This window comes from Cupressus sempervirens, chromosome 3 (assembly GCF_028749045.1).
Source record: "Cupressus sempervirens isolate cs-2001-9-10 chromosome 3, ASM2874904v1, whole genome shotgun sequence".
NCBI classification, from domain to species: Eukaryota; Viridiplantae; Streptophyta; class Pinopsida; order Cupressales; family Cupressaceae; genus Cupressus; species Cupressus sempervirens.
Window position 1 is genome coordinate 292,231,126 of NC_143120.1, and position 13,065 is coordinate 292,244,190.

The following is a 13,065-nucleotide window of genomic DNA, read 5'->3' on the forward strand; positions in this document are numbered from 1 at the left end:
AGACCTAATGGATTGAAGATACAAATAGAGACTAGAAGGCAACAAGACCACCAAACAGTGTTCGAGAAAAAAGGAAACAAACGGAGCAAGAAGCGACCAAAGAGGAACAACACAACTCAAGAAAGACTACGAGACCAGGATACAACTTATGGTTCGTGGTTGACAAAAAACAACCCTATACCGAAGTATAACAATCTGTGTGTGAAGAGGTTTGGGCCCGCTGCTGAGAGAGGCGAACCACTGCTACCAATGGTGTATATGCATATGATCTCTGCGCAGCCGCATCGATCTGGTGGGAGTGACAATAGACAAGTCCCTAGCACACTCGGTTCCTCTAGGAGAGGCAACCGGGGTAATGAAGGCAATGATGAGAAGGTGAAAGTTGGCCAACCTAGAGGGGGAAACTCCCAAAGTATGAAATCCCGAACACATAAGGCCTCTTAGAGATAGAGTACAAGGCGTCACTGAACATTGTACTTGAAAAAGGAGGCATGGTACCCACACTCTAATAGGCAATGAAACCTCCCATGAATCTCATAGTAAATCAAGCAATATAACAACAAAAGGATCTCAGTCTCAGCCACACCCATATCACAACACTGACAAATCTGCTCGTCTATGCTGGTCTAATGATCTGTCTAGACTCTAGATACGGAGCCAGTGAGAGCCAACTCTAAAGGAGCCTAACTGCATACGTAGGGCATAGGGTCATCGTCGGGAAGAGTGGTGAAGTCGAACAATGATGCCATCATGAATGTCAATATAGTGCTATCATGTCCCATTTTCAAATAATTAAAAATAATAATCTTTTCTAAGGCAGGCAGGCCCTAAAAGGTGAAGTTTCGAAAAAAGGGGATAATCTTTGGAAGCTAATGGACTAATAAATGAAAATTATTATTAAAATATGTTTTATTAACCCCTCTTGGACGTGAGTTAGGGTTATGCCCTCTTTTAAGGGGTTTGGAGGCATTTTGGGCTCATTCCAGAACTTGATTTTTGCTCATTTCTTTGTTGTTCTTCAGAGGCTGCCAAACCTGTGGAGAAGAAGACCCAAGAACGGGAATTTGCAAGTTTCCAAGAAGGCTAAGAACGGGAGTTTGAAGCCATTCCATGTGCATGCTCATGCAGAGTTTGCCTTTGTGCTGAACAGTGCAGATTTGTGGGTTTTCGGGTGTGTTTTTTTGTAAGAGTTTGGTGTTTCTGGTTGAGTATTTCATATCAGTTTGGGTTGCTGCTGTATATCAGAAATTAAGATGTTAAAATAGAGCTGAATATATGTATTTGGCTATGATTATACTTTTGTGATAGATTATCAGTGTTTTTGTGGTGTTTTCGGCTATTTTGTTTTGTTTTCGGGAGCCCGATGAGCATTGTTTTTGTCCTCCGTTTGGGAGCTGTTGTGTAAATGTTATACAGATCTGAAAAGTCATTTTGTAGGCTGTTATGCTGCTGAAATTTCTATAAAAATGTCCACTTTCATATTTATTAATAATATGTGAAGCTGTGAAGTTTTTGGCACTATTTCCGGCATACCCGATTTGGGGTTTATTGAGAAATTGGTGGATCTTTGAAATATTGGTTGTTTGATCTTAAAGATATGATTAGAGGCTTGAAATATCATATAAAATTAGAGAAAGGGACATTTCAAGTGCTATGCATAAAAGGCCATATGACGACTGAGCCCCCTCGGCGAATCGACCCAAGTCACTTAAGTAAACCTCCTGTAGATGTCCAACTTAGTAATCTCATTCTTCTCCTGTGGTGGGGAGGGGAGATGAGCAGGAGCATTCAAGGAGTACTGAAAGGGAGGAAAGCGGTCAATATCAATACCCATGGACCTTAGGAGACTAGAGACCTGAGCACACCAGAATCTAGCACAACTAGTGGGGTCAGAGGCTACAATTGAAGCTGTTGAGGAACAACGATGTCTGCCATTAGCAAAGTCCACAAAACACCCCGAGTCTATGTAGTAACTAAACCAAATCAAAGATTGTGCAAAGTCTGAAAGGATGAACCCTGAACTCGACCAAGATAATATTGGTAGGAGTGGTTGGCTGAAACTGGATGAAATGTTGTAGAAGATTTTGCACCCTCTCCACTAAGTCCCAATCCGTGTCCAGCAAGGAAGGCCCCCAAACGATCAAGCCATAAAGCACTTGAACCAGGGACTCTAAGATAGACATCTTAGACGTGGTATCCTGAAAATGGTGTCTAAAGCATTGTCTCTCAAGCAAAGCAAGTGAACCAAGCCCCTTGTTGACCCGCGGCATCATGGTCAATCTCAAACAGAATCGTGGCCCAGAAAACCTAATGCCCGAATAGGTGGAGTTGGAGGTCATCTTGATCACAGTCCCTCTGAAGAAGAAAAAGAGATGTGAGGTTTTTAAACAGTTGAACACCATAATCCGGGTCTTGCCCAAGTTAACCACCAACTGCCAAGAATCACAAAAGTAGGCGAGACTATCCAAAAGACATTGTGACCCCACAGGGGAGGAGGACAAGAACACCACATCGTCAACAAAAGAAGGATGTATATCAAGACCTAATAAAGCAAACAACCATCCTTGGGAAGCAAGAATCTCCTCAAATAAGTCTCAAGCTCATCAATGTAAATACCAAACAACGTAGGAGAAAGTGAGCAGCCCTACTTGACCCAATATAAAAATAACTATCAAAAATGCAGTGCATGAAAGGATGAGTGACGGAATTTGTAAGGATTAAGAAATTTCACGACAATAACTTGAATAATGACAAACAGTTACAACTCTGTTGTAATCTCCTTTTGCTAGAACTTATAAAATAGGAGCAATTAACTAGCAAAGATCAATTGCAAGATACTTGTTTCCTCAAATACTCAACTAGTACCCAAATGATAATGACTGAGGTAAGAAATAGTCTATGATACTTCTTAGACGGTTTCTCATATGTTATATAATTAATATCAATATCATTGTTATCTCTAGTCCAACAATTAGATATTGTGATATCCCCAATACCAGAGGTCAAATTAATTAAAACAATGACACAATACAATATTTATATAATAATATTGCTGCACAATTATATAATCTCATATGTTGTTAAATCAATACAAAACAATCTACTATTAATATAATATAATATATATAATATACACATATAATAATAAAGATAATAATTTATTAAAATATTATTCTAAGACAACTAATTATGAGATAGAGATAACTTATCTTCCATATTGTATCGGATTAATGCTTGGCCATACAAGTAGAAACCTTAGTTCTTCTATCACGTTTATATATATTCTAAACCACGATGCAAGATTCCAAATACTTCAAGCATACTAGGCCATGATCATGAAATAAATATATAAACAAAGGCAGTGATCATTTTGAAGTATTAAAGTTTCTATGGAAAATACATATGCGATGACAATGATGCACTTAAAGAAGTTTGAGGCAAACAACGTGTATTACAAACAATGACAAATTATGCAACGTCATCTGCAAGGGACAAGTAAACAGGCAACAATGATACAGCAGATAAATTTCTTGAATGAGAACTGTGCAAGAAGAAGTTATAGTAAGCGCAGGCCACGTCCAAAGATACCCGCGCCGTCACCTTGAAGATATGTAGTCAGCGATTAAAGATGGCAACTATACGGAAAGTATCATTTTATAATGATCTTTGTGTTTTCAGTTTTATACAAATGATTAAGGAAAGAGAATTGACTAATATCAAATATAAATTAAATTAAAAGGTTCAATTATAATTAAGATATAGTGTTATTTGTTTTTAAAGAAGATATGACCTTTCATTTTGAAGAATCACACCCTCCAGTGAATAAGCAATATAAGTATAGAATGGATTATTGACAAAAGGGTAAAACGAAGAAAAAAGAACTAAGGCTCAAACATCATTGGAGTCAGAGACATTGGGCCATCCATAACCAGACTTTGTCTTCTCTTTGACAGGGAGATAAGGAGGGAATAAGAAATTGTGTGGTCAGGGTCCTGTACCCTCAATAGAATCCACAGACTACGTACGTGGTATTAAACGGATCATCACATTTATACTACTGCCGTGGGTGGATATCAACGATAGGAGCCCTCACGTTAGTCGATCATATAAGGAAGGGAGAAGAGTCATATACCAAATAGTGAAGTTTCAGATAGCAAGTAAAAGAGAAGAGTCGTCTCCAAATGATAAACATCACAGAGCAATTAGAAGAGACACTCTAATAATTAAATAAAGAATATCCCTGCAGACTGCGACAATAGAAATAATAACTTAATTTATCTTAGTTCATGCTCATCAAGTATTTAAATATAAAAGGTTTCCTCAAATAGAGGTTTCACTATTCATTAATCCAATTAGAGGCTGAGCCATTACATAGACCTCAGTATATTATACTCTATCAGATACAAATTTATCTTCAATTCATATTCCATATCAGAAAAGTAGATATACAAATCGTTGTTGCAGAAATCAAATTGGTATAACAGTGACCTTATTCCTAGGATGTTGATAATATCCATTCCCTGGTCACTATCACATTCATAACATATGATTTGAGAGATAAATAAACAAAATCATATAATTTGGGATTGTAGGCAATCATCCTCCTACTATTCATTATAGCCAAGCCAGGGGACAGTTCATATGCAAGATTATTTTGATCATTACATCTGCACCTAGTGCAATCAGATTAAATATGTTATCTCTGATATGATTGATGATAAATGTGCAAGGATAACCTTTAATATCAATATGTATTTCTGCTAAATAATATTAGCCTTCTATGACAATGGAAAGTATGCCATGTGTACAGGTAGTTGTCTCTGTTATGACAATATGTTGTATGGTACAAATAACAATGCATCGCTTATAGCAATGGATGATCTCTTGCTTCTAAAATGTCTTTGCAAATATGCAAATATGTATAATGATATCTCTTCTAGCAATATGTTGTTGTTTCTGATATGTCATGATGAATATGCAAGTAGGTATGGTTCTGCTTACAACGGTGTAGTGTTGTTCTTGATTTTTCTTGAAATGCTCAACAATGGTGCTCTCTTTGGTATTAACCTTGATATATATGCAACTGGTTTGACACTAGGCCAAATGCTCAATTAAAGCAATCCAAAATAGGATATAGAAAAGAGAAATGGTTTAATGATGTTGGATTGAATAGGCTCGATCTCCTTATGCATCTCGCTAAGTCAAAGGTATGGCACCTTTTGATAGTTGAAGAGACACATCTCTTCCAGATCACACCTCTTCTAGCCTAAACAAATTGGTGCAAAGCATATTTCTTCATGACATTGATTCGTTTATTATGCCAACATGTATAATTGGTGTCTTTAATTGCACTTGTTCCATTTGGTCACCGGTTTGTAATGCACACTGCTTCATAATGATCTTTAGTTTTCTTTAGAGTAATTGTTAGTTATCGATCACTATATTTTAATTATCCTCGTCAATTATGCACCAATCCTATACCTTGATTTGATTGATCCCATAGTGTCTTATTGATTACTTGTATCTTTATGTATGATCGATCTGTAGTATGCAATGATGAACAACCCAAAGCAATCAAGTGCTTATCATGTTTCTCTCCATCAAATATATGTGATTGATTTGTGTTTCAAACTATGAATACAATCAATATGGCTTTGAGGATTATAGAAACCAAGCCTGTTTGATTTAATTGTTATCCATCAACTATTTTGACGGATTACTCAATCCACATCTATTGGATGATTTATTGGTGGGTTGTTGATTGTAGTCATTGAACAACCATTACTCCATCCTTCATATGCAATGGTAATATATTCCTCTTCTTTCTAGACATGAATGATCCAACCAATATATAGTGATTACAACCACCTATATCTTCCCTATCGGTCTTCATATATGTTAATGTTTTAGTTCGGTCAGATAAAATATAGATATATTTGTGTGATATATCACTATGATCTTTCAACATATAATGTTTTAATTATTATATAAAAAATTAAAATGTAACATTTTTAATTATATATTATTATATATAAATATACATATAATTACTAAATCTGATATTTCTAAAGGTTCATTATAAAATAATAATATCATATTATACATACCTACCGGCCAAAGTCCTTTGACCAACTAATTGCATCAATTGTCTTAAGGCAAGTAAATTGTTTGTTGTGATCAGGGGTCATGTGCTAGATGGGACATGACTCCACGGTGGAGACACTCCCATTAGGGATGTGACTCCCCAATCCGATATTTAAAATGAGAGGCAACCTTTTCAAAATATAACAAACACATCAATTCAAAAAAGTCTTCATTCCTTTTGTACTAGTCGACAACACTCCTCGTTGGTCCAACACTTCACAGTCAAATCTGACACGTTGAATACAATCCGTGAAGTGTGGTGGGCCATTAACTTGTAGTCTTTTAAGTTAGACAAAACATTCTAGAATCATAATATAAAAGGTTAATCACTTTCAATATATGCATTGATTGCAAACAATCAAAGTCTTATAGATATATAAGGTCTTATATATTAACACATAAAATCTATCAAAAGGCTTAAGAACCCTATATATAATTCAGTGAGTTCAATTGAATAAATCTGATCAACAACATTAACAATATATAATTGATTGGTCATTATTTGCTGATCTAATCCTTCTTTCATGATAATGATTGTAAGGTCCCAACCATTAGGATTAAATTGGGATAGTAATAGTTGTAAGAGAATTTGTAAGATCACCATAAATATAATTAAATATTTCACCCTTAATGGCATGTAAACATATATCATACAAAAAAACATCTAATTTTTACATTCATAACAAATATTCTCCACCAAGCATACCTTGGATCGGATTATGACATTCAAAAACGAATGCCCTCCACCAAACACAGTTTGGATCATATTATGACATTTGAAATGAATGCCCTCCACCAAACATAGTTTGGATCATATTATGACATTCGAAATGAATGCCCTCTACCAAACATACTTGGATCATAAATGTTTATACATTTCTATCTAATCTTTATATTATTATACATTTCCATTATGATAAATATTTATCACATTTGTTATTTATGTAATACTACAATATAAATAAATCTCTATAAATATATTTTCATTTATCTCACTTAATGAAAGAAATATGTATACTACCTACAATTACCTTATTGGTGTAGGATTCGATGATATACACAATGTTTGAGTGTGGAGCTCAATGTATTTGTTGGGGTTTACCCTTTTAACTATAGTCGTACCTCCTTTGGTGTGGGTGGCTTAATGTTATATCCTTCTATGCTCTCTGTGCAATATGACGTACATTGGCTATTCAGTCTTCTCGGTGGGCAAATGTTACATGAGTCTTGCGTCTAGTCTTTCGTGCACTCCAACTGTACTCTGAGTCGCCCAATCTCACATTTCCCTGTTGATCAATGTTGTTAGACTTTCCAAAAACAATTGTCCACCCTTTCGTATGTTTTATCTCATCTCGTTATTAATAGCATGCTTCCCATTGAGCGACCCTTCTAAGGGTCACGATGTACTTTGTGTACTAATATGTTTGTGTGCATAATTCCATTAGTGATATAATATTATTATTTAAACTAGTGTTATTATTTCATGTTATAAATGAATTTAGGATTCAATAATTGTATTCTATAATTATTTTTATTTATTATCATTTGAATAATATAAAGGTAATTTATCAAGATAATAACCATTCAATTGTTTTAATTTTAAAGATATTTATTGTTACATATCAATATGGGGTTATGACAATGATCTTCTCCCTTCATATGATATTGATATTTCTTTGCCATACTTCCTTAATCATAGAGTATCGAACTTCTCAATGCTTGTTGTTTGGTCAACGTTGACATATTACAATTTGATGATACTTTTTACTCTAGGGAGGGTACAGATATCAAAGAAGAATTTCCCTAATAAGATGCTATAACTTTGCATGTCACTTGGTATCTTCATCATTCATCATCTCATGATTGTTGCCATGATGGTATCGATATTTATATTACTTAAGTGTGATAGATGCATGATGAGCTACATTAAACACCATACTTCTTCCTTGTTTCCCTCATCTCATCAGCTTGGATCTTGACTCGCCCTCATATCGCGTTCAGTTGTGCTTCTTAAAGCCAAATAGGAAAATCAACTTATTCATAGGAAATAAGGATTTTCCTTGAGAAACTTGAGGTTTATTTGACTCATTATGGAAAGAACACAGAAACTATCTATTCGAACTCATATTTGCCATTAACAATTTTCTATTGATCAGCTAATTATCTGGAGGTCCTCGATGTCTGCCACCCCTTGACCACATATGTGTATTATTGCTAAATATGAATTTGGTTAAAGATGAGAACATCACATTAGCATTGTATAGAGACCCATTATACATAGCCTTATAAAAAGACACCTAGACTTGAGTACCATATTTTTAAATCTATTCAGAGTCTATTTAATATTTTCTTAGGAACAGTGATCTGAGTTTTGAAAGAAGTTATGAAATACAGATTACCAAGCATATCTATTTGCCATGAACTTTGGTTAATTCCTCAAACTTGCCTAAACCCTTCTGACAAGTCTTCTAGAAAATATTGAAATTTAGCTAGTAAAATTTACCATGCATTTTTGTTCAGAAAACACTCACCAGAGAACATAAATATTACCTGGCAACCGAAACTTATCAAAACTTCAACAGAGAAAGAACCTTACGTGTAAGAAAATTTTACTGTCAGATCTGCATGGAAGCAAAGAAAAGTTTTGGCATAAAACTTCCATGAGATGCTGTCTCAGATTTACTTTGAAGGCTTTAATCTGGACGGCCAATTCCACCATATAATTTGTTAATTCCTTGGAACTTTGACAAGATAAGTGTTCTGATTTTCAGATCAGTCTGATCTAGATGCATGAGTTCCCTTAAGTACTGGTCACTAGAACATATTGTTCCCTCTAGATAGATTGGCATCTTCCTTTTGGCTTTTATAAGCCTTCTTATTTACTAATGTGGTTAGTTAGTAACTAACCATTAGTAACTCTTGGAATGGACACCAATCTTGAGGAAACAATTATGTTGTTAAATAGGCCAACCTAGAGAGGGACATGTCCATTCAATGAACATGCCCCTTAAGTTAAGTATAAGGGAGGGTTAGATTGCAGATTAGAAGACACAGCGAAATCTATAAGTCTGCTCTTCTAGCAATCTGCCCAAATAGAATCTTCTATAGCAATGTAAACATTTGCAGAAGATCCTTGACTTTAATATAATTTACGGAAATGAGGGTTGTGTACTAAACAGCTACTCAGAAAATTGCATATTTAGTAGCCTTGACAACTAAGAGGAGATGATACGTGAAAAACAACAAATAACAAAAGTGCAAAGAAGTGAAATGTCTCTTCCATTCGCTAAATCATACAAAAACACCTTTTGTGTCTCGGTCACAAATGCAGCTTGTTGTCACCATCCACTTGATTTCTTCAAAGAGTACAAAGTTTATCCAATCTATTATACTGATTCTATACTCTGAATTTTCCATAATTTTGATTTTAATCAGTATCATTTAGAAAAATACAATTGTGATAGAGGCTTGGAATCAAATATACTTCATATGCAATATGAAGACTTTGCACGTGAAAGAGATTCCAGTCTATCACATTAATTTGAGAGTAATAATCTTTTACCCAAGAAGAAAATCTTTTTAAGATTCAAAATATAAAGTTCTAATAAATTATAAAATAGACCATACAGGTGACTGCAATTTCATAACTATTACTGAGATAATCAAAGGATACTGCGTCTGATCTGCACATAAGGTTGTGGTTCATTCTCATTCCCCATAACATCTTGCCATAAGTGTGCCCCAATTTCGAAATCTTCAAAGAAGTAAGGAACTGGCAACCTTAGAAAAGCCTCCTACAAATGATTCCAAATAAAACACATTTAGAAAAATTACAAATTTAATTTCAAGAAGATGAAAAACCTGAGAAATAAAGTGTAAACAATCTGCCATATAGCCAAACATAAGTTAGAAATGTCTCAGATAAGCAGGTAAAAATCAGAATCCTTCTGTCTTCCTTATCCAAGATCTGGAACAAACACTCATCATACAAGAGTATCATATACAGTAAAGCAATTGAAACTCAGACCAACAAAATCCACATGAAAATCATAGCAATACTGCACATTAAAAACACAGCTTTGGTAGGACTATGATTGTGATTTGGCACATGCTTAATGTCCGCAAAACTTAGTATTTCGCGAGAACAGCACCTTTTGCAGAGAAACAAAACAAGACCTGAATGGAACAGCACTCAATGCTTTTCAAAAAGCTCTGAAATTCCTCTGACCTTTATGTCATTTGTCCAATCCTGGCGCTGCAGCATGAAAGAATATCCACCAACTCTGTCAGGAAAAGAACCCGTGGAAACATGAGATGAAACAACATGATTATACTAAATTTATAAACATCAAAGTACAAGAAGAGGAGAAATTATACACAGCCTAACATTACAACTATGAAATAGGCAAAACACAAGTGGCACTAAAGGATAAAAAGAGGTAGAAAGGGGACGAGGACAACCAAGCTGTGATGTCAACATTTCAAGATTTTCATATTTCCTACGAATGCATACTCAAGTAGAAACATAATGAACGAAAGAAATACATAATGCATAAATATTACATAAGGACTGAATTAAAATGTCTTTCCTAGTTTCCAGGTCACATGGATGTAATTTGAAGGATAGCAAGAAGCCCCCCGGATTGTGGCTGGCTGCTAATGTGTAGATAAATAATATTTGATTTAAAATAAATTGAACAAACTAAAAATTAAAATACAAACTGAAAGAAGCTGAATGTTTAATTAAAAAACATCCACAATCCAACATTTAATGACAACACTACATGTGTTTCTGATGTTTATAACTTTAAAGGGGCTGAAACTGAAAAATTCAAATTCAAATTTCAGTATTATAATACCAAGCAACAACCATTTCGGTTTGGTTTTTGTTTTTTTTTTCAAATAGGCCTGCAGTCTGGAGATGTCCCTAGAACAAGCAAAATACAAGGCAAAATCCAAATGTTTCAGAAGTTAGGGTGGATAGCATGTGGACATCTTGTCCCCTTGGTCTTCCCACCACTCCCAGGTTGTTTTGGCAGTATTACCTGGGGATGCGTCCCCGGCCTAAAACCCACATCCGCATATCGGGGACATTTTTAAGATGGGGGGGCACCCAAGAGACATACCCTTTTTTCAAAGAAATTACAAGGGATGCCCCTGAAACTTATTGGTGACCCAGAAAAAAATCGGGGACCGTTGTAAGACTCGGAGTTGGCCTAGCCAACCCTCGACTATCCCTAGGACGAATGGCTGTCCATGTCAGAAAAGAGCTGCGGACAGCAAAAAAATATATAGTTACAATGCACAGTTTTAATTATTGCTATGTGGGCCCCTACTCCCCAATTTTCCCTTAAATGCATTTTTTTATGTTTTTGGCTCACTAGTTGCATTTCTCTCATAGCAACAGAGGAGGTTTGAAGAAGTCATTGAAAGAAGAGGAATAGCAAAAGTACAACTGACTAGAGGAAGAGAAGGCAAATTTCTTGCTTAAAGCTTTGAAGAGGTGAGTTACATCCTTCCATTTTTTGTTATTCAATTATTTTCAAAGCTTGATTTTTATTTTTTACTTATATTTTATTGTTTTTGCATTTTTTCAGTACTTATTGTTCAATCTCAAAGAAAATCAACATGAGCATCAATGAGGATGTTAGTAGTGAGGATGAATTTGAAATGGGTAGTGCAAATAGAGCTCAAAGGTTGAGGCTAGTAGTGGGCAGCAACCTTACTTAGTTAAATGCCCTAATATCATGACAAATATACAAAAGGCCCTTTCGACAAGAGGAAACATCTTCCCCAATATGTTACACCTAGGGGTGAAAAGTAAAAAAAATCAGGTGGGACATTGATGTGGTATTATCATGTTCGTTTGGATGACTTTATGGGTAGCTATACATGGGTAATGTCTCATTTTTTGGGTATTGCATCTCATGGGTTATAGCATGTCAAACTTAACTAAACAAGAGAGACTAGAGTGCCATAGATTGCACAATGAACCTGAAATGGGGAGATTTGGGAATGTTGATACCTCCTTTTTCAAGTGTACAATCAACTACACTTCTGTCATTCATTGTTGGTAGTGATCCCATTGACTCAAGAGCAAAGAGGAAGGTGAACGGAGGTGAGAAGGGAGGAACAATTGAAACCATGTTTGATGTAAAAGCATGGGAAACAAACAACAAAGTCATCCGTTGCTGAATTCTTTTTTACGAATGTTATACCATTTCATATGGGCACATTCGTTTTTATTTCATACAAATGGCGAAAAAATATAGCCACTATGACTCTCACATTCACACCCCTCAGTGATCATAAGCTGAAAACTATCCTCGACAAAGAGTACTCCAATGTTAATTTGTTGCTGGATGATATGAGGCATACTTGAGTGAGAACAGATTGCTCTATTGTGATGGATGGGTGGAGTGATGTTAAACATCAGCCACTCATCAATATCACTGTCACATCCTTTACTAATTATTTTCTGAAAGTTGTCGATTGTTCAAGGAAGCATATGGATGCAGAGTTCATATCTACCATTTTGATCTACAAAACACATTCAAATGGCAGAATATTCTTTTCATTGATTGTACCACAGTCTTATATCCAGCATCATCCCCACACAATCTTCGTAGTCCTTTACAGATAGTATTCTTGTTTGATTAAGAATATCATCACAACCCTTCGGTACAACTAACTTATTATAATCTTGTAATAACAAGTATTAATTTGCCTACATTATCCCCCCCCCCAAATTGTTGTCATGCAGACAACCAACAAAACAAAAAACTAGTGAGCAAAAATCTTCTTGCTGGGATAGGTGAGAAGATGTCCTAGGAGTAATGGATGCGGTGGTCTGCATCAACTATTGTTAGAGAAGTTTCAAATCTCTTTTTGCAATCAGCTATTTTTCTCTTGTTGCCTTCA

General features: G+C 35.3%; 1 protein-coding gene across 5 annotated transcripts in view; it reads right to left on the reverse strand.

The window, feature by feature from the left end:
• LOC149566113 (uncharacterized) overlaps nucleotides 1-13,065 on the reverse strand; it is a 227,600-nt gene that overhangs the window by 166,714 nt on the left and 47,821 nt on the right. For 3 of the 5 annotated variants that reach the window (XM_089819540.1, XM_089819542.1, XM_089819543.1), the window contains 2 exons: nucleotides 10,373-10,427; nucleotides 9,818-9,938 (listed from right to left, as the gene is read on the reverse strand). In XM_089819540.1, coding sequence (XP_089675666.1) covers nucleotides 9,818-9,938; nucleotides 10,373-10,427 — 176 coding nt within the window. The remainder of the gene's footprint in view (nucleotides 1-9,817; nucleotides 9,939-10,372; nucleotides 10,428-13,065) is intronic. The other 2 variants (XR_016362121.1, XM_089819541.1) reach the window with 1 other exon arrangement.